At 45.0% G+C, this 22562-nt stretch overlaps 2 protein-coding genes across 6 annotated transcripts in view; both read right to left on the bottom strand.

The window, feature by feature from the left end:
* Positions 1 to 5703, bottom strand: part of LOC118226956 (thrombospondin type-1 domain-containing protein 4-like) — a 44028-nt gene extending 38325 nt beyond the window's left edge. Inside the window, exons 1-4 of one of the 3 annotated variants that reach the window (XM_035416967.1) lie at positions 5170 to 5703; positions 3207 to 3263; positions 2139 to 2208; positions 374 to 717 (exon numbers count right to left, since the gene is read on the bottom strand). In XM_035416967.1, coding sequence (XP_035272858.1) covers positions 374 to 717; positions 2139 to 2208; positions 3207 to 3235 — 443 coding nt within the window. In that variant the 5' untranslated portion in view covers positions 3236 to 3263; positions 5170 to 5703. Of the gene's footprint in view, positions 1 to 373; positions 718 to 2138; positions 2209 to 3206; positions 3264 to 3390; positions 3565 to 5169 lie in introns of those variants that run through there. The other 2 variants (XM_035416969.1, XM_035416968.1) reach the window with 2 other exon arrangements.
* Positions 5704 to 10481: 4778 nt separating this feature from the next.
* LOC118228261 (leucine-rich repeat-containing protein 49-like) overlaps positions 10482 to 22562 on the bottom strand; it is a 49396-nt gene continuing 37315 nt past the window's right edge. For all 3 annotated transcript variants that reach the window (XM_035419650.1, XM_035419647.1, XM_035419649.1), the window contains exons 14-18: positions 19276 to 19510; positions 18708 to 18893; positions 18288 to 18397; positions 11931 to 12084; positions 10482 to 11364 (exon numbers count right to left, since the gene is read on the bottom strand). In XM_035419650.1, the coding sequence (XP_035275541.1) occupies positions 11149 to 11364; positions 11931 to 12084; positions 18288 to 18397; positions 18708 to 18893; positions 19276 to 19510 (901 nt within the window). In that variant the 3' untranslated portion in view covers positions 10482 to 11148. The remainder of the gene's footprint in view (positions 11365 to 11930; positions 12085 to 18287; positions 18398 to 18707; positions 18894 to 19275; positions 19511 to 22562) is intronic.

Genomic DNA, 22562 nt, shown 5'->3' with positions numbered 1-22562 from the left:
ATGAAAGATTCACTGTTAAATTTAACCTGCTGCTCAGCTCAATAAAAAACCCATTAATCAACTGTCACTGCCTGTTTATTTCAAGCCTTTTTAAAAGTGGCCCCACAGCAAGGAGATCACAAACAGGCCTGGCACATGCGGAGACATTGACTCTATTTATAAAAGAATATCTTTACACTGGAGGGGAGTCAAATAAGCAATGGGGTCCTTTGAGTCTCATTTCAGCCGGGCTGCTCAGAATGCGGTACGGTCCATCTCGGAAAATACAGGATTCGGACTTGTGCTCAACCGCTGCGCTAAAGATGCTAGTCCTGCCCTGCCGTTTGCTTCACATGGAGGGGAAACCAGACCCTTCCGGGGGCGGGAGCAGCACCTGCGTCCGACGCGGGGGTCTCGCTGCTGGCCCCTCAGCTTCCTGTGGCCCCCCGGGTGCGACCCTGTCCCGTTTGAGTACGGAGGCTGTCCCGTGTTGCGATGAAGGGGGACGGAGGGGCGCAGGGCCGACACCACGTGTCCGGAGGACAGAGGGGGGTGGGCGGCTTTGGACGGGTAAGCGACCGCGGGGGAGTAAGCTGACAGGCAGGGTCGGGTCTGTTCCTGCACCCCTCCCCCGCAAGTGCGGGAGCAGGCCCCCCAGGGACCCCAGGGGCCCCAGGAACCCGGCCCTGCTGCCTCCCTGGATTCAGGGTCCTGCTGAGCCTCTATCCTCTTAGGCACCTGTGCAGACACAGAGAGCAGTGAAAGTTATAGTACTTAGGCTATTAACATGAAACACAGACACACCCTACACACATTTATAAATATACCAAGTATGCCCACACACAAACACACACACACACACACACACTGCATTGTAAGAGCTCTTCCGCTAGCTCGGAGCAGCTAGACCCATACAGTCTTACATGGATCAGTTACAGCAACAGGCTTTAATTATTATCTTGATATTATTACCTGCCTCATACAAAATTGAAATCTTGATCGAGTCAGTATTGATATATACAGTGCTGCTTTCTTGTATTTAATTTTGTCAATCCCAAATATGTGGTTTTCTGTAACTGTAACCCACCCCATTACTGAGTATCTGCATTCTCTGGAGTTTCCCAAGTTCCTCTCTCAGCACAGCCTTGACCAGAGCAGGTATTAGTCTTTCATTCCCTGGCTGCCAATGACAACCAGTGGACATGCCAGCTCTTACTGTCAGGGGAGCTATGAAGAAATTTGGCGCTTAGGAGAGAAATTCTGTTCCCATCTAGTCCGGCTGCTCAAAATAAATGCACAAACATGAAAATAAAACGGGAGGGCATTTAGGAAAAGGTCCAGAGACACACAGCTGTGCTGCTTTTGGGCTATTCAGAGCGTCCTCACCCACCTGACCTTCAGCCACAACTCCAGCGACCCAAACCCCACTGTCAACTCCAGGGTCACACAGAGGTCAAGAGGAAGAGAAGCCAGACTCAGGATCGCCAGACCTCTCATAGCGCTCTCATCCCATTCGTCTCTCTCTGTCTATTCATGCTCCAGAGACCCATGGGGGAGGGGGGAGGACACATGACAGCTGGCACCATCTTCACCCAAAAACGGAGACTGCCTCCTGTACCCTACTGTCACAATTCTCATCTTCGAGCAGACAGATTTATACTTCCACTGATTTCCCAGGAGATATTCTGTAGACTAATATCACGATGGAATTTTAAACAGGAAAGACCACTTGAATTAAGCTATATGGGGTGGGGTGGGGGGGGGGGGGGGGGTAGCCATAAAAAAGCTTTCTCTTTGCAAGCCCTATACACCAACTGGTGTGAAGTTCAAGTGAAATGCACTCTCCATAAATTATGGCACCAAACGGCTTTGCTCAGTTAAATCTAAGAGACATGTTCATGCCCCCTGAAATGTATGTTCCCATAGCACTTAGCAGCCATTGTGCTGCCACAAAGACACCAGCTTCTGCAGCTGCAAACTAGCATGGGAGGTCTGCGAGTCCATCAGCACATGCCTCATTCCACATCGCCAGGAACACCAACTGGAGAAATTCGATAAGACTGGCAATCAAATTCCTGCTCAACAGCTTCATTGATGACATCAAAGAGTCTGCTGTTCTCCGGAACCAAAGACTCCGTACACCATACTTTGTCACTTACCTTCCTGTGTTGATTGCTGTGCTGACAGTTCAGCAGGTCTGGGCCCAGAAGCAGCAGAACTGTGGAAATTCTGTGTTGGAAAGTCAAATTAGTTCAGGAGGCTCAGAGGACAGACAGTGCACAATTTTTATAATACCACAAACTGTATTACTGTGCTTAGCACCATTCATATAAATGCATTATTTAATTATTTTTTGTTTTTCTTGATCTAATTCTCTAATATTTCTGAAGTACTGTTCAAACCTACCCAAGGAGTACAGATTAGCCTTGCAGGTGTATTATTTCAGGTGGAATATGAACTAACATCCATGCTAAAAATAGTTTACTGTCCATGTTAAAAATAAGTAAATCTGATGAAAAACATACAAAAATGCCAAGTTACTCATACATACAAAGCACTGTCTATAAGTCATTAATTCAAACTGGCAAATTCTAGGCCTGCCATTAAAATTAGGAAAATATACATTGGGCCTGCAAAGTTCTTTTAAACCTGTGCACTTGTATATATGTCCATTTTGTGTGTGTATTCAATGTTTTTATTGGCTGATGTACTTAAATGTCCAATGGGGAGATTTATTCTTTGTGAGCCGGGAGCATTTGTGATTATGTAATCAGGCAGGAAAAAGAAGAAAGAAGGAGGAAAACACGCAAAATCCCCTAACTTTGGGGCTTTGTTGTGTGGGCGTGTGAAGTTTTTCTGTGACTTCTGTCTGTTGAAATGGGGTCAGAAGGTACAGAAATTAATGTTTTTAAGGGCTGAGAGCCTGTGGTCATTGTGGTTATTTTTGTTGTGAACCCTGAAAAGTGCCAAACTCTCGGTGCTGTATTGGTATGGGGCATGCCAGCCCACCAAGCCGTAACCTGGCGGGATGGCATACCTGCCATCCCAATTCATAAATCAATTAATCTGTTCAATCCACAGCCTTCAAAAGATTGTTGCTCACTTTAAGAGAAAAGGTGATGAAAGCTAGAAACATGTCACCAATTAACATAGCAGGGCAAAAATCAGGAAAGTAAATTTTAAACCCACATTCCAGAATTGTTTGGTGGTCATCTGGGTTCTCTTACCTGAGTATTTGGATGAAGGTTTCTATCATTGCTTGTCAACTGCGTGGGTACCAGCGTCTGAAGAGGTAGCCATGTTGTATTTACAAAAGGAAGAAGAAATTATTGGTTTAAGAAATTAAACGCTTTCCAATCAGAGCCCAAATATTAATGAAACCAAATGATGACAACAGTGGTATGCTCTCACAATGTTCATCTAGGCCTCTATAAGACTTGGTGACTTGTACCCCACTTCCTCTGTCCAATGTCTTTCCACTGAGGTTCTCTTCCCTGTCTGCTTGACCTTGTACTATGACCCCTGACCTTCTTTGTGTTGACAATTGTCCTCTTGCTGTGGTAGCTCCGCCACTGGTTTTTTTTCTGTCAAATGAGAAAACTAGTTGTTTGGCTGCTTGTTTGGCTAACTTTCACAATAAACTAAAACACTTCAATGAAACAGGCAGACTGCAAACAATCGCTTGAATGGGACAGTAAGGGTGCATAACGCAACATTATGTCTGGATGTAGTATTGTGTTCATAAAGAATAGAGCTGTTTGACACTCACTGTCAGCAATAACAACTATAGCCTACACTTATTTTCCAAAATGAAATGTTTAACAGCTCAATATCTGAAGCAAGCACTCACAAGGATGTAAAACACAACAATATAATTATAAGATACAAGAAGAAGGTGAAACTTCATATATCAAAACAACTGTATGGCTACTGACAGCAGATTGTATCCTATAGACTATTTATGTTGTCTCAAAATGTTATGCCAACATTCTAAAAAATATCTCAACGAATGTATCCCATATCATGTTGGGTTAAACAGTTCTTTAAAGCACCGTATTGGTTGAGAAACTGCAGACGCTGTGAAATCAAAACGTATATCAACGATTATCAAGTATTGTTTAAACAAATTCCTCGTTTACGCATATACAGTATCGTGGGCGATGTTCGAAGAATTAAGTGTTGTCGAAGAATATTTCTACCAGAGCTTCTGGAGTTCAACCGTTTTTATGAAGCAGTGACATTCCTTGCAACACACGCGTCAATAGCAGCTCGAACCCCTGCATTAAGACAGCAATTCAATTGTCAACAGCTGATATCTCAAATCTATACAATTGTGTGAAAGCTCACCATCCGATACGAGGCACGATTTACTTAAAGCAAATGAAAAGATCAAATGAATCCCTCGGTTGGATCCATCTAGCCTACAGCATTTTCGTTTCATTAATCCAGCTGAAAAGTTTCTCTTTCACAGTTTTGACCCTTGTAAAAACGGCAGCTGTTCCTATAATTGTTCCTCAACAGCAGTACACATTGGTCGACCCTATTCAACAGATAAATCTTTCATTGTATATGACATACAGATGTGCATGTTATGTCCTGACAACAGAAAAATGTCGACAGGGAAAAATGTAGTCATAAAATCACAAGAAGAATGTCCAGACATTTGCGCAAGTGAAAGTAGGCAGTACAAGTTCCCGATCGAAGCACGCTGAGAAACCGTACCACTATTCGGCTGAAAGACCACCAACTTTATAGTGTTTATGCGCAAATGATTACAAAAATCAATCGTTGTCATAAAAGTAAACATTTATGTTTCTGTGTCATCCTGCAGTACGATATATGCATACGTAGTATTTCAGGGTTTGCAATACATTAGAGTTACGGATTGCCTGCAGGTTGAAATAAACCGCGTATGACCTGTGTAGCAAAAAAAGTATTAAAAGCCGCCGCCCCCTAAAAAAAAAAAGAAAAATTGACAAACTTTGTATGTAATAGTATAGAATATTAAAGAATATAAACAAAAATAAAAATACTACCACTGCTACTACTAACAACAACGGAAATAATAGTAATACTAGTAGTAGTAATAATAATAATAATAATAATAATAATAATAATAATAATAATAATAATTAATCACCCGTTTCTCAAATCAAATAAATTAATCGTATGCAAATGTTCGAATATTACCTTCTGGTATTGTGTACTAGGTGATGTATGCGGATTCCTTCAAAGCTAATCTCTTGGAGTATCGGAACGGTGCTTTGAGACTTGTAGCTCCACGCACGCACACACTGAGATCTTTATAAATCCGGAGTCCACGCGTTTAAAATTAAATCCACCGAAGCACGATATCGCATTCCCAAACCTTTTCCAAAATCCAAAGTTAGCCTATGTGACCGTCCATGAGCGGCGTCCCGTCCAACTGTGGTCCTTTCGGTCCTCCGCATTCTGGGCAGCCTTTTCCTCGGTAAATTAAAGCCATGGGAACGGCGTAGAGAAAACAAATTGCTGCGCCCCCTTTCGCTACTTTCATCGAGTAATCTCGGTGTGAGAGAGTGTGCGTAAAGGTCAGGGTTTCGAGTTTCTAAACAAAAGATCTACAGCTGGTCGGCTCTTTAGCACATTTATGTCTCTATCAAGCCACAGGCTTCAAAGAATAAATCTTAAGTCAGACTTGCACACGCAGAGCGCTCCAATGAAAGCTGCGGTGAATAGGAATAGTATAGAAAATTGTCCAGACGCTGTGCCACCATTGTGCGCGGGAGAGAACAGAAACCGGAGAGTCAGCCCGATCTCATTCATGGTAAGCTGCGTTCTAGGCCACATTCACAGCTCTGCGGTCCCACTAGGGAATCATGCACCTTGGGTGGTTATCACTCTGCAGTGACTGGGCAACTGATTAGCTGATGACAACTGATGGCAAGTCTCTGTGTCAACATAAGTCTGCATCACATCACATTCAGATAATCATGCTTGGTCACTCCTAACACTGGACAATAACAGGTATTAACTCCCATGAAGTGAGACTATAAACACATGATGACTGTTCCTGATGGAGATGGCTGAGTGTCTCATATTTGGCAACCATATCCATGTCACAGTCACACAGAACAACAACTTTTTGTGTCAACACAAAGGTTAGTGACGCAGGAATGTGAGCTCCATCACAAGCCACATGTTGAGTGGCCAAATACTCTTACTCTTGACGTTGTCTTGAAAAGCATTGTTTTGTGAGGTTAATGTGAATATTCTTAAGGGAATAAATCAAAGTGTAGTCGAAATGTTTACATAATTGTAATAGTTTTTAGATCAATACTATTGATTATTATTATTATTATTGCTGCATGTAGTAGTAGTGGTAGTAGGAGTAGATGTTTTCAATGACCATACTAGCTTGAAGCTGACCAAGACTTTGAGCTTTCAATATGTACATAAAAGCCAAGCTAATGGCCTAATCAAAACTCTAGCCAGAGCGGAACCACATCAGATGGCGGGCTGTTTGCCGCTGGTGCTGTTTTCAACACTGAGAGCGATGTGTCGCTCGAGAGTCTCGCTTCACTGGTAAAAAGGAAAGCTGCCGCTCTGCCGAATAAAAAAAGGGTTTTGTGAGGGTCTGCGGCTTTGTTCCCCTTGGATCGTGGAAGTGCTTAATTTGACTCGATAAATGGAATACGCGCTTGGTTGGGCATCCGTCCAGCGCTTGCTCCGAGGCCTTCGCCGGACGTGTTCGCAGCGTGCGACGCGTGCCGTAGCGGTTTAAAGCCTTAACCTCAAAACGTTATTGGCGAAATGTTAATTTCATTTCTATTTGGAGCCACTCTGCTTGGCGTGCGCCTTTAGACGGTTGCTTTACCACACTGGGGTGACACTCGACGCCGGCCTCAAAATGCTACCATTAACCCCACAACTGCCGGGCGCCGGTCATGGTCGACTGAACCCAATTAAAATATCCTAATGAATCTCAAGTCTGGATGACCCATTCACAGGATACAACAGACAGGGCTTGCAGCAGCAGTGTTTCATCAGACAAAAATGTGAATCCCTCAGCACCGGCCTTAAGGTTAACAATAAACGATTTGTCAAGTTTGTCCGTCACTCAGGGCTTGTGAGCGTACCCAAAATTGGGTGAGAATTGTGCCTGACCCCTTTCAGACCGCATGGCTGATGGCTGAGCTCCAAACCAATGGCACCCCCCTAGCAATTCTGTGGGCTTTAGCAAGTAGCATAAGCATCGCCCTAACAATGCAGTGTGTAGTTCATCAGAGTAAAAAAGTGTCAATTCGTCACTTATCACATACAGCATAGCAGAGAACAACAAAATGGTACATGTCCTCTACAGCAAGAGGACAAGGCATGGTGCAAATGAATGTTTATATCAATTAATCCCTTTGTATCATGTTTTGCTCCAATTTCAGTGACAAGGTTGCAGAGTGACAGATAGCAGGACTCTCAAGTTACACACTGTTTACTATTACTATCATTATTTACTACTTCTATTGAAATAAATAACTGTCTTCTTAAATTTGATATGCTGTCAATGGCTTTGAATGATGGCACATTCAGGGTTTGAACCATTTTGAATTTAAAGCTATTAACAGAAGTATTAATGGTCACTGATTCAACTGTAGGATAAAGCAATCACACAATCCTACAAACATAATCTATGAGTAATCATATTTCACGAAATGGAAATGTGCACTAGCTGCAGAGCATATTATACATTATACGTATTGTACCACAACTTGCTTATGAATACCAAAACTTCCCACCACAAAAGTGACAGATTTGGTTTCCGAGCAGAGAACTTTGGGGAGCAGTGGTCAGGACAGTAATTTTGATCAGTGGTAAGAGCAGCAGTTTCGATCGGTGGTCAAGAAAGCAGCAGTGGAGCAGTGGCAGCATTGGGGAGCAGCGGTCAAGCCAGTAGCTCGGATCAGGGGTCAGGGCTAGGCAATCCATAGACACCTTTCTCTCATCCACCTACACCCAGCTGGTCTAACCTCTTTGGCACATTGCTACTGTTTGAATGGAAATCTGCTCTGTCAGAATTTCTGACCTGGATTCCAAAACAGGATACCTTCCTATTATTTCATCGAGCAGAACAAGTTCCCACTTGCCTTGAGTTCTTATGGAAAATGTGTTTGTTTTCTTGACTTTGATGCTGGTCTCGACTTGACAAAATTACAAAGTCAAAACGCAGGTCTTCTGTTCGACTGCAACACCCAGCATTTAATCAAAACATTCCAATTATGACAGCAAGTTCTGCACAGTGATTTTTGCAGCACTGTTTAGGTGCATTATCCCAGAATTGTGACATACAGGGCAGGACCGGTGGAAAGGTATAAGACGGCCATTATGTTAGCAATTATGGAAGATGAGCAGATACACTCAGATACACTTCCTGTTTAACTAACATAACGTTTAACTAAGGGAACTGTGCAACTGGCACTCAGCCTCACTTCTCAACTGCGAGTTTTCGCATCTGTACAAGAGACTACAGGAATCTTGTGCATAGTTACACAAGAAAAACATACTAAGCAGTGCTGGTGGTTAGGAGGGGGGACACATTCATTAATAGTGCCAGTGGAGGTCTTGCAAACTACTTTTTTGACAGCTTTGGTAATTAAATAAATATCTTTCCCTATTCATTTGGACAATTCTCCCCTGGGTCAGTGTCAGCAAGGAATTATTAGCTGAGTGGTTCCTACATTCCTCCTAGAGGAGCACACAGGCGGACCCGTGGAGCACACCTGCTCTGTCAGGAACTCACAGGAGGCTGGGAGAGCCACGGTGCTATCGGCTGTCAGTGGGTCAGGAGCTCACCGTTTCTATCAGAAGGCTTGCACTTCCACTCAAAGGGTCATAGAAGAAGAATGGCAAGCTGTACACTTGTGATACAATAGCACTAGTACTGTCAGAAGTTTCAGGAACCGCACAATGGGTGGAGAAACAATAAGCTGTCAACCACTGAACCAAAAACATGTTTGGTCCAGCAAACCACAATTATTGGTTCGTATCAGTGGGGAGGCTTCAGTCTCGCATGACCGAGTAGCAGCCCTACAGGGCATGAGGCAGTTAATCTAGTCTGCTTCTGGATCCAAGGTACAGCACGTTCAATTCTTTTCACCCAGCTTAGTTTTCCATTGCTCTGTCAATACAAATTATATATTGTCAAATCACAGAAGTGGCATGATGTGAAAACAGTTGTGTGTTATATGCAGTGAAACATACCCACTATACTGTCAGCTGTTTTTGATAGTTACTACTTTTTTGTCCACCATAAGGAATCTGGGCCACGGAGCTAATTTGGTTCTTACTGAATTCGAGTTGTGTACAAAGATTCCTTCCTAAATACAACTGCGTCGCCCTCTATGCTGTGGTGGACGTCAAACGCTTCTTCCCATTCTGGTGCTCGGCTTTCTCAACGCTCTGTCGCATTTTCTTCATTACACCACCGCACCACCATTTTCAACAAGCTGAGTCCCCCCTTTCTGCCTCGTCTGCTTTATAAGGGCCTCTGGCAATGCTCTGGGGTAAACACCCTGATAACCCCCTGATCGGTGTTGCCGCCCTGCCTGAGGAGGAGGAGCACTGCACCTCTCTTGCCCTCTCCCTCACCCTTGCCTCCGGGTCATTCCAGTGTTTCTGCCCCCTGCCCTGGATTTCTCCACTGAGGACAGCTCTGGCCCTGCCGATCCTCTCTGACAGCCTCTGCATCTCCAGCCAGTGCTCCGGCTGATCTTCTCTGACAGCTTCTGCAGTTTCAGCCAACGCTTCGGGATACTGGAGAGCCCTGTGGCCTACTCGACCACAAAGGCCGTCCTCCTCAAAGCCTGGAGAAGCGTGCTGTCGGTTAAGTGAGCAGAGTTACGACCGCCATTGTCAGTGTGCCACAGGCCGCCATGCGTGCCTGTGCTTCTCCATCAAAAAGAAAAAAGTGTATAGGACGTCTTTATTACTAGCCTATCTAAGGAAAAGAATACAGGATCACTTAAACAGCCGCAAGAAAGCTAAGAAACCCTTCATCAGCTCATCAAGTGTGGCTACTCAAATAGGCCATTATCGTCTGGAGCCAGTGAAAGATTTCTCTGAGTTCAATGTAAAAAAAGGCCTTTTGTTTAGAGGGTAAGCCTGAGGCAGTACCTCTTTATTACTAGTCTATCCAGCGCAGGCATTTCCCCCCTCAATCCAGTTCTGTTGATCGTTGCATGAAGAAATTCATTAAAAGTTAATTGACCAGTAACTGAAGGTACGAGATAACATCTGCCAACAGGTGCTCCCATAACCTCTAGCTGAGGTCAAAAGTTCATTGCGTTCCCTCGACTGAAGCTTGATATTCACGAGCCATATGTGGAAACAGCGCCACCTCTCCATAGAAAGAGGAACAGCAGCAGAGTGTAGCAGCTGCTCAAATCAGGACAGTGAAGCAAGACTTGTGTTTTGCACTGCTTTGTGATGCCAAAACCCAAGAATCAGTTAATAAGACCAAAATGAGTCTGTATATTTAAACGGCATTTAATTTTAATTGAGTTAATTTGTTAATTACTAAGGACTCAAACACTAAATAAAACACAAATACAGTGTTGGGAAACTAAAATGCATTGTGTTCCCATTTTGTCCTCTTCCAAAATATTCTTACTCTCTTCTTATATTCTAGCTGGGCCCATCTGTACTGGAAGAATGTACACTGACAGCTTGAACAAAAATAAAAAAGATTTTTAAAAAAAAAACTGAAGTGGAATCCAACACGGCAGGGAAAACGGGGCCTTCTGTTTTGGATTACATGAACGGAAGACGCGTCATCAGAACCTTGCCATCAGTCAGGAGCGTAGCCTCATCCTCGCAAATCAGTTTGCTCGCAAGTGAACCGAAAAGAAAAGAGATTCCAAAGTGATGTTGGTATGAGCATGTACATACATTCAAGAAGAAGCTCCTCATACTTATTAGTCTTTCGACCGCCATTTTGAAGACGGCCCCTTGGGAGGCGAGGATTTGGGTCCTTTGGGAAAAAAAGCAGCGTTGCAGTGGAAAACCATAAGAGCCGTTCAGCCGAGACCAGTCTGCGGGAGACAGTCTGCTTTGGGAGATCAAGGGGGTGGGGGTGGTTGGATTGCGTAGTTTCTGGGTGGGGGGTGTTTGGCGTAGTCCCTTCCCCCCCCCCCCCGCTCACTTGCCACGAGCGTGCCTGTTCAGGCAGGCCTGGCGGTAGGCTGGACGGTCCCTCATCTCCAGCACGCAGTCCCTCACCATCTCCACGAACATGGAGGGCCACAGCTTGTGCAGCGACTCGCCCTTCACGTTGGTGTCGGACGCCCGCTGCACCAGCCCCCGCAGGTACTGCTGGGTGACCTCTGCCCGCTCCGATGCCTCCACAGCGCCCTCCTGAGGCCGAGGAGGGAAAGAACATTAGCTTAAAGAGCTAAGCTTATGGGAAGTTCCAGAACATTGGACATAACATACCATATGGTGAGGTTTAGCAGCATATCCTGTGTTATCAGTTGGTCAAGGAGATAGCTGTACAAACCAGGCCATTGAATAGTTCACTGCATATCAGAATCTGCTACTGAGGGTACCGACATGCCACACAGTGCAGTCTAGGGATCTATTGGTGCCTATGTTGGGGCTTGAACTTTTGACAATTATGAAATTATTTCCCCAAACCTATGGCACTGATGTGTAATAATGTGTCCGTCACAGCCTTGGTGTTGTACAACGTTTCGTTTTGACTGCGTTATCGTCAAGGTTTGTAAAATCTATAACAATGCTCATAAAACCTAATTGTGTGTGTAGTTATCTCTCTGAATAAGAGCATCAGCAAAAATATATTAGCGTAAGGTAAATGTCCTGCAATCTGAGTTCAAGCCGTGTTGACGCGGTTAAGGGGTTTTGACTGCACGGGTCAGATAAGCAGGGGCGTGAGGTGAGCGTGTGCGGTCGAGTGCGGTCACCTCGGGGCCCTCCGCCCCGGCGTCTCGGCTGGGGTAGTTGAAGAGCGCCCGGCTCAGCCCCTCCCCCAACAGCTTGCCGTTCTCACGCAGCTCCTCGGGACTCAAGCCGGCCCGGCGGCCGCGGCCGTCCAGGAGGAACTGCAGCTGACGCTTCCTGCCAAGAGACCGACAGGGACAGGGAGAAGAGAGAAATCGCAAGAGAGAGAGAAGTTTCATTTTAAAATATGAAAAATAAACTGATATTTGACAATTATCATGAGTCTCCATGAATCTATGAATCTTATCATGAATCTATGATTGTACATATTTAATTTAAATAATTTGTACTTATATCATAATCATTTTAAAATGTGTGTACAATAAACTATATGTACAGGTTCATAATCATCCCACTATCCAACGACTGTGTCATGTGTAACCACTGATGTTACATCACGCCTTGGCAATCTAAGCATAGATGTTTGAGAGGGGGAATTAAATGGGGATAAAATAATAGAGAGAATAGAGAGAATGAGAAATGTGGAGACAAGAATGAGTGAAGTTGGGGGAAGGAGAGGGGCGGTGGGAACGACCGAAATGAGAAAAAACGAGCAGATTCAAAGATTCAACAAGTTAATCTCAAATGTCAATGGAATGGACATCACGCCAGATCTGGCACGTGCTGCAGTTAGAAGGCTGCTCCCAAACGAGTTTTTAATTTAAGAGAACGCACCTTCCCTCACCCGTTTGAAATCCGTGGCTCGGGGCGCTGCTTGAACCGCGCGAGACGGTACGCCCTGGACCTGATCCGCACAAAAAAAAGCTTCCTTTCTGGGGAGCGAGTGTCGAAAGGGAGGCATGCCCGCACCGCGCCTGCACGGCTACGCAGCCGCGAACAACACCGCCAACGACGACGACGAAACGTGTCAAGGCAAAGACGTCCAAATCCGACGTTCGGGAAGGGAGGGAGACGCTTTTGGAAGGGCGCGACGCATCGTAATTTCCCCTGTCGACTCAGTGCCGCGCGCGTTCGGGAGCCCGTCAGACCTCCTCGGTCGGAAACCCGATCGCTTTCCGCGGTAATCGCCGCGATCTGTTTTTGCAACTCTGACGGGGGGGCAGAAGCCGCCGGTGCCCGCGCCGGTGTCTGCGGGAGGCAGACGGGGAGAGACCAGACAGACGGCGGACCCACAGGAGAGAGGGAGGCGAAGGGGCCGGGGATTAGCGGGGAGCGCGGCGTGGGCGTGGGAATCGCGGGCCGAACATCCCCTCGCGAGACGGCGATGAGACGATGGGCGAACGTAGCCTAGCGACCGGTGAGCGGGCCAGGCCAGTGTCACGCGGACGCGAACAACAACAAAAAAAAGAAAGACCGAGAAAAACAACAGATCGTATTACAGGGTCTTTTTAAAATTCTGCCTCCAACCTGAGAGGTGATCCTTTCTTCTGTTTGTTCAGCGTGGGCTGCGTTTCTGTCTCAGCAGCCACATTCGTACAGATGTAAATTGGACGAGAACATCATTGACGGATGTTATCATTATAGTATGTCAAATGGCCCTGTCTTACCTATCATCGTTAATCTCGTGACACACAGGAACTGCAGCAACATGCCCCGAATGCTGGTGCCAGAAAATTGGAATCATCATTTGAGCTTAGGCTCCAGGCTAAAATACCTGGCGGGATCAGTGTGTATAGTGTGTGCACGTGAGTGTGTGCGTGTGCGTGAGCATGTGTGTGTGAAGACGTAAGCGTGCCTCCTTGCCGGAGTGGCGTGTATGTGTGTGTATATTTGTGTACGTGCAAGCTTGTTTGTGCGTGTGTGTGTATGTGCGTGTGTGTGACGTTGGTCTGTGAATGTGTGTGGTGTGCGTGTTTGTGTGCGGGACACACGGAGGCTGGGCTGGCTTTGTTTGGAGGAGGACTGAGGGGAAACTGACTGCATCGGCAAACAGTGGATCTGTACACACAGCACAGCTGTGCAAACGCTTAACCTCCCCAGCAGCTACCCCAATATGGGCCAAACTGACACCGTAAGAATGGGCCAGAGAGGCCTCTGTCCTGGGTTCAATCTCACCACTTACCTGGGTTTGGGTAAAATAGCACAAATAGAAATCACATCCTCACTAATGAGTAAACATGCACATAAAGACTATTAGCTACAACACCGCAGCACCCACCTACGCACGCACTCATCCACGCGCCCACACACAGACGTGAAATTAAATTCAAGGACTTTCAAGTGCTTATTCAAGCACTATTTCCCCATTTTCAATGACCTAGCACAAAACAAGTAACTGAAATGTTTTTGGTTCTCTGAAAGCATAACAATATAATAAGATATACAACAGTACATATATGAAAACAGTTCTAATAGCATACTTGTATGTAATAGTATTTTATTGGTATTCTTTCTTTTTTCTGTTGAAATTATGATGTCAAACTGTAATGAACAATTTGTTGGGAAACTGTCACACAACATTCTTTGTAAAATGTCAGAGGATGAGTTTAGCTATTTCAAGCACTTTGTGAAAACGGGTCTGTTTTTCCAGGTATTCCAGTGTTTAAATTACTGGGCATCAATTTCAAGCACTTTGAGTACTTCAAGCACCTTGTAAGAACCCTGCACACCCACACACTCTATTATAGCTAAAATGTCAGTGGATTCCGCAAGGTTTGTTAATAAACAAATAATAAAAAGCATTCATACTGTACATGGCTTAATGGCTATTTCTGTTTGTGGATGAGGTCTTTTTACAGAAGACAGATGAGGTGTCATTTCATGTTTAAATGCTCTGTAGGACAAACCTGTAGACCTCATGTGTCTATGTGCCACAGTCTGCTAATAGTGCTCTCTGTCTTTAACACATGGGTCATTCAAACAATGTCAGCCTCGGGTACTGTTTATCTCTGCTGGGAAGTGTGGCTGTTCTCTCAACTGGTTTTCATAGAAGACTGAGATGTGCAGTGTTAAGGAGGAGTTAGATGCCTTTGTCGAACATTAACTCAAATATAATTTCTCTTTCAGACATTTGACCAGTTAAGACATCTAAAGCAGTGTGTCCAAACAGGGTCTGGTATCATGATCACCAGTTTCAAAGACACTTCGCCTCACAATATTCACATACGAAGCTCACTCTAAGTCCCAATGTAATAAAAGTCTCTTTGCAGCAGATAGAAAAGGTTGAATTTGATGCAAAACCATAAGCCAGTGACATTATAGAGATAAATGGCATGTTCCAAAAGGGAAATATATTTAGCTAAAATGTTTAATTATGTGAGGAATGTTTGAAATGGCACACGGTTTCTATAAAATTCAAATGTGGGATGCTGACTATTCGATATAGTGCGTTACATAGGTCAACTGCCAACTCAGTACACTAAAATCAGCTAACGTCCACATGACTCTCTTTCTCTCTGTCTCTATCTCTGTCTCTCTCCACAAATACATTTGTTTTTAGATCTCACTGCAAAAGACAGGTTCATATATGCAGAGAAAATGCATGTCAGCCAGAATTCATCTCTGTATGGAGCAATCATGGTGAAGCGTGTCACGGCAAGACTTAAACCCGCAACCTCCAAATTCGTTGCGTGAACCCCGGTTTCAAACCTCGCCCTAAAAATGGTGAAATAAAAAAGGAATGTGCACAGACTTTCAAATCTCACTGCTCTGATAAAAAAAAAACAGGAAATCAGGAAAATGTGTTGAAAGAGAATTTTGGCAAGTCATTTCTCACACTGCAATTCAATCTTTTATCATGAGGTATCAGATCAAAGCATGCTGACATCCTCAGCACTCCTGAGTAGTAAGGTTGTGTTTTGTGTTCAAAACTCTTGCTTTTGCTAACACTGCAAACAGGCAGGTTTAATTTGATGTGCATTCAAAGCAGACCAGGGAACATGCCTTCTTGGCCAGGTCAGTGTTGTAAATGAGAATTTGTTCTCAATCACTTTTACCTGGTTAAATAAAGGTTAAATAAAAATTAAAATAAATCCTCCAACTCAATTACATTTCTGTTCTGACTATGAGGTGTGACAACTTAGCTTGGTAGCCCCTGCTGCAGCTGGCAACACTGAGTCATTGTGCTACCTTGTGCTGGGATGGGATGTGTAGACTGTCCTCAATAAAATCCACTAGATTCACAAAATTAGGCCCAAAAATATTGACAAGTAAGATATTCTAAACATCACAGACCTTGAAACCCACAATCCAGCATTCCCAATGTTGGCCTACAAGGTCCTCCTCCTGTTCTGTAACCTCAGAGTTAGTTCAGTGACTGTCTTACTCATGAGCAGATGACAGACTAGAATAAACCAGCTCACCTGTCTTAAGGACACATGCCCGGCACACAGTGTAAAAGGCAGGATGTTAATACGACAGATGTTAATCGTCATCAGAGGTATGGTCTGCACAATCACCTCAAAATGTATTGACAACCTTGATTAAGATGAGCTAAAAAAGGATTTATAAAATAAACACTACAGGTAATGAGCTATATTTATATCATTTCATTCTGTCTTTTTAGAAAAGATAGGCGTCAAAATTATTGGCAGTACTTTTTGAATACTGTACACTCCCCCTTCATAAAAATAACGCAACTGAGATTGGTGAATCAGGGGAAATATTTGAGCAGTGCTCCATACAGAATCTTGAAAGATCCTACAGACTGCTCTTGTGGATGGCCCTCCTCAATTAAAACCACAGGTTAAAGCCTGGAGATTGAGACTGCCATTGTGGCATAACTCTGATTTTCTTTCTGGAAGATCTTTTAGTGACGAGTTTAAACTACCAGGTGAGGGACAAAGCCAAGTTTTTGGCCTTTTTCCCAAAGCAAGTTTGCTAGAGTGAAAGAGCACGGTTTGCCCATATTTTTTCACATAAAATATGGCATACCCATGCTGTTTATTTTAAACTGGAAAGAGGCAGAAACTCCCCTGGGCAGTACTAGTCTAACAGCCAAACATTTCTTCCAGGTCCCATTCCAATATGCCTTGAGATATTTTAGTAATCCTGAAGAGGATAAGCAAACCTGGAAAGATTAGAGACCTGCCATTTTCTCCCGTTTTTGTAAATGCAAAGCAGTCTCGGGACTGCTGACAGCTGAGAGCAAGTGCTGGCATGAATGAGGTTCGTGCAGCACACATACCTGGATACATACATTGACAAGCCCATATGCAAGCAGCATAGTGTATATGCACACTCGCACATGCACCCATGCATGCACACACACACGCATGCACGTGTGAACACACACACCGGCACAGACACATGCATGTGCACACACACACACACTCACACACACAGTCATTGCCTTGGCTAGCACAGAAAGTTGCCAGACACAACAGGCAATATTCATCAAGTTCTCACAGACTTGATTTCAGTCTACCAGTTTAGACATACACAGATCTGAATTATTTCAACTACAGTGCCATCAAACTAAATCGATACTCTATAAAAGTTACATGACACTCAGTGGAGGATCTGAGGACCACACAAAGTCCATCGCAGATAGAAAGCATTGGTTTCCCACTAGTCAAAATGATTTACCCCACATTTCTCAAACTACACTAAGGTATACAATCACTTCTCACATGATAAAGTTAATGGTCAGAAAGGCCTGGATAAAGTCAAAAAAGAGCGTGCAGTTTTACTGGTCAAACATAAACACAGTTTAACAAACAGTGTCATGGGCCTAAAAGTTTGCAAAAAAAACCTTCTGTAATAAAACTCAGAATGTTGCAACTGTACTTGTTTATACTGAATATACAAAATAATTATGTGTACGTAATGACAATGATAACGAAAATTAAATACCAAGCACTCTTTCCCAAGCAATGTTGAAAATACAATCCTCTTTCCCACACAAAGCAGTGAAATATTAAGAAAAAAGAAACAGAGGAAGTTCGGGTGAGGATTAACAAGGCTTGCAGAAAAACCATTTGTTTCAATGCCTCCCGAACTTTACGTTCGTCCGTGACAGATTTGGAACCTTGACGCAAAAACAGCCGTTATGGATGGGGTGTGACCTGGGCCACGGCGCGTTTTTGCCTCCCGCGGTTGCGTCGGGTGACCCGGGGAGTGATATATCAGCAGCGGTGTTGGCTGAGGAGAGGAATGCGTGACAGAGCCAGGTACCACCCTGCCCCGAGGCCGTGCCGTTCAGCTCGCCGGCTCCAGAGTGCCAGCTTCCATCCACCTCACCGGCACACAGACCTGTCTGTAAAAAACCCTTTCTTTACTGCTCGCTTTCCAGGCCAAACCGGGCTCTCTGATTGGGTGCCAGGTGTTTAATTAGTTTGTGGGTGAAAGGAGCCTTGTGACTGGGGGGTGGGGAGGCGGGGCGGGGGGGGTGGGGGTTAAATGGGTTAGAGCGGGGTTACCGAGATTCTTCTAGGAGCAGCAGCAGGCGGCTGTGCGGGGTTTCCGCGGTGGCGATGTGGCCCAGGGTTCCGAAAAGCCTCTCGGCGGCGATGACGTCGTCCGTGGTCACCTGCGGAACGGATGTGCAGGCGTGTCATGGAGGAGCATAAGGCAAAGATGCCATTACAGGGCAGTGAGCAGTGATTCTATTGTGCAGTGGGGTAGCCGACCCAGGTCCTGGAAAGCTCTGGGGTCTGCCAGTTTTCATTGTTACGCAAAACGTATTAGTTCAATAAAAGCAAATGATTTCAGAATTGACCTCACCCAGTTTCTTTGGCTTCAGGCTACTGAGAACAGAAACCAACACACCCTGTGACAATCCAGGACCATGATTTGATGTTGTGACACAGGTGGGGCCGAGCAGCCACGGTATACCGTACCTCCTGGCCGTTGATCTTCTGCAGGTTTAAGTGGTTGAGCCGGTAGATGACGAAGGGCCTCCACAGCGCCAGGTTGACCGCTGGGTTCCCTTCGGGATGGATGGTCAGCTGGTCCAGACGCCTCACCTGGGCCAGTGCCGCTAACTGCGGCAGCCGACTGATGTTGGCCTCCAGGAAGACCAGATGCTGTCAGAACAGGAAGGGGCAGTCCTAGATGAGCCTTAAGGAGCCACAGGGCTAATGTGTCACCGGACACATGCTTTTATGGTGTTACAACAGAAGTGTCTGAGCAGGAAGCCAAAAGTAACACCATAATCACAGAAAGGAAGAACCAGAAGAGCATACTTTAAAGGCTGAGCTGGAAAACATTCAGCAAGACCATGCAGGCATGTACTTAGACAGCCATCTGACTTGACATTTGCATTTGACATAAACAGGTAACCGTTCCATGCCTAAGAATTTAATAGGTCATCGTTTATTTCTGGGAACTTCAAAGTTTTACTTTGAAATTCATGCCATATTGGTGTTAAGCTGAGGAATTTCAGAGGGAAAAGCGACGTGGTCTCACCGATAAGTTGGGGAACTTCACCCGAATGCGTGGCAGTGTTGGCACTATGCCGTCGAAGGGGATGTAGCGGAACGTGATGGCGGTGACGGCTCCCGCCGTCTGCACGCCCCAGCCTCGCTCCAGAGCCTCCAGCGCTCCCGGTCCGAACAGGCGGAGAGTGTCCCCGTCCAGCTCGGCCAGGTGACTGTCAGATAAGGACAGGCTCTGAGCGCTGGCGCCCCCTGCCTCGGAGGACCTGTAAATGGCAACAAACCAGCAACTGTGAGGCACTGCGGCAAGCTGCTGTCTCTCTGAAGCATCCCAAACTCCTTAATTCAACTGTGGTTTTTTTTTTTTTTTAATATAATTTTAGAACTCATCCTTATCTTACGCATGACTACATAAGGGAAGTGCAGGGAAAAACTGTTCTTTTTAAATGGACGCTCCCTGGTAATCGAGAGCAGTACGTGCAGCACTTTTCCTCCAACGCTATCTATTTGCCATCCATTCTCTTGACAACACTGGAAGTGTCCTCCCATGATAAGAGAGTCGTGAGACTAGCAGGGCTGGCTGGGAGTCAGAAGTGCCTGCCAAGATTCGGGCTCTCCTGTCCGGGAGACAGCCGACCCTGCACCTATGCGCTCGTACAGGGGACATGCTACAGCTCTTCCCAGAAAATGCACTGGTTCAAATACCAAGGCGCTAAGCAACGTAGGACTTACAAACAAGAGGCCAAAGATTAACATGTCCATTAAATCCTGACTGAGTGATGCACTGCCAGAGTCTTAGAACTAAAAACAACAATACGATAATTTGTCAGACTGTGGGTACGGTGTGCCTCGCTCAAAGAGGACTGGAGCCAAAGCCACCTAGACAAAGACATCATTGTGCTGCACGACAAATCTGATCCACTCGCTGGGACATCCCATTCAGATGACTAAGAGGAGAGCTCCAATTTTTTATTCCCGCTGGACCCTTCCATTCATTTAAGAAGATTAAGACCAGACATGTCCCAAAGAAACGAGGGTAGAGGAACGGAGGGAGACGGAAATCAAATGCCAGTGAGTCAGAACAGCGCTGTAAACCGGGGGTGTCACTGTTCACCTTCGGAAACAGTCAGAGCTTTGTGCTGAGCAGGTCTTGGACAAGCCTATAAGAGCTAAGAGAGACAAGTAAAGGTATGCCAAGAAAAAGACAGGTAAAAGTCTGGTACTTAGCCATAGAGACGCATGAATTCAATACATTGTAAAGTTAACTCATTAATGTCTAAAGTGCTGTACATACCTAAATCCTGTTTGAATTTAAGGGCCCTTTACAGAGCATCAAAAAAGATGTTTTGGCATGCATTGTCAAGCAGGCATCAGATAACTGAAGCGATATCTGTAAATTCTGCATAACGTTCCTGAGTTTGCACAACCACTGACATCGAACAACAGTATCCATAGCAACAGCATATGAAATTCATATTACTTACAAAATTAACATGAGCATCTGTATTAAATAACACTGGCCCTGTGATTTCTTGTTATTTTAACATTAACACTGAACCTAGTCAGCCAAATAAACTTCACACTTTAGTTTAATGTTTAATCTTTTCCGTTTTGTTGTTGTATACGTTAACATGGTTTTTTTCTCTTCATTTTGTAATAAATATAAGTTCTTTGGAGTTTTCAGTAGGATTGTTCAAATGGATAATGCTATTAAGTCACAGCTCATTGAGTTCTAACAGAAGACAGTATGATCAGTTATTTATCTGGAGCAGAAAATCTGGACTTTAGAAACTGCCTCACGGATTATATTTAAGCGTTAAAGTTTATGTTTATTGTTACAGTATATTAAGCTTTTACTTCCTAGAATAATCCTTGAGGCGAAGCCTGCCACAGACAAACAACCTGATAATTCAGTCTTGGGTTTTTGTTAGGACTACATAGTACGACATGATCAATCAGAAAACAAAATTATCCTTTGGATCAATTCTAAGAATTCATGTTGATTACAAATTGATTCTATGGAAAAAAAGGACTATTCGCAACAAAAAAAGAGATAAAATATCACAAAACACTGAACTGAGAGGTGTGGAATCTGGCTGACTACATTCAGTCTAAATGTTACAACAACAAGACCCATCCCAGAGCCAGTGTCATGCACTGCTTCCATCCAACACCAGCAGAGAGTCTTGGAATCCCTCCTGTTAGGTTAAGGAGTAGGGCGCTGGCTGTTGCACGTGGAGGCAGGATGGGGTGCCAGAACACAGGTACGGGCACAAGGAGGAGACCTCGGTACTTGGCCGTATCCAGCCAAAGAGAGACACTGTGGCGTCACTTGCTGACAGACAGCTCTAATGTGAAGACTGAACCACACCCCTCAGACCCGAAATGGGGGGGGGGGGGGGGGGGTTGTGCGATGAGGGGGGGCTGCAAAAGAACTACCTCACCCACCTTCCCGTTGTAGGTCTGCTGCAGGCAGAGACCAGATAAGCACAGAATCACCAATGACCTGGATGCCTGACGCTAGCTAATTCTTCTGTGTGCACCATCTCGTTCCCCGTAATCTTATTTGAGAAGCTGCCAGGTACATTTACCTCAGGCTCCCCGGGTACCCCTCTGAAATACGTACAATTATCAGAGACGTTCCCAGATTCTGTCTAACAGAAGAATTACTGGTGATACAAAAAAAAACAAAACAAAAAAAAACATGTGGATCCTAACTACGTGGATTAAACATGTTCAACCTTTCCAGATTTATTGGGCTCAGGAAAAACAAAGCCTACTTCCATTCATCCTAGCTGGGCCTTGAATCAAATATTTAGTATTTTCAGAATGAGAGCAGGCCTTCTGCATGTGAGGCTGGACCTACAAATATGCAAGAAGCTCCTCAGCTTGAAAGAGATTAAGGGAAATACTGGGGTGACTACAGCACAAAATGCACCACAGACCACACACATTCCACATCGAAATCAGAAATGCAGTAGAGCAGTACAGCTGGTGCAGATGGACTACAGGCCCCCAACCAACCAGAGGAGCCTCCATTCAGCAATGAGGCGTGGTCGACTGAAACCCTCTGAGAAACGATGTGCCCATTACATGTTGCCCTGTAGGACTGCCGGCCCGCACGGTCAGGATTCGGTCCAAACGACAGGACATGTTTCTTCACTATACACTAGCGTCTTAACTAGATGCACCACTCAGGACCCCAAAGTGCTTGTCACGCATGGAAATCTCTCATAGCAAATGCCCACATCTGCCGCCACCTGCTGTTCCCCATCACCGCCACTCGGCCCCACCCATCATCTGAGCCACATCACATAT

This window comes from Anguilla anguilla, chromosome 5 (genome assembly GCF_013347855.1).
Source record: "Anguilla anguilla isolate fAngAng1 chromosome 5, fAngAng1.pri, whole genome shotgun sequence".
Classification (NCBI taxonomy): domain Eukaryota; kingdom Metazoa; phylum Chordata; class Actinopteri; order Anguilliformes; family Anguillidae; genus Anguilla; species Anguilla anguilla.
This window is presented reverse-complemented; position numbering and strand designations above follow the sequence as displayed.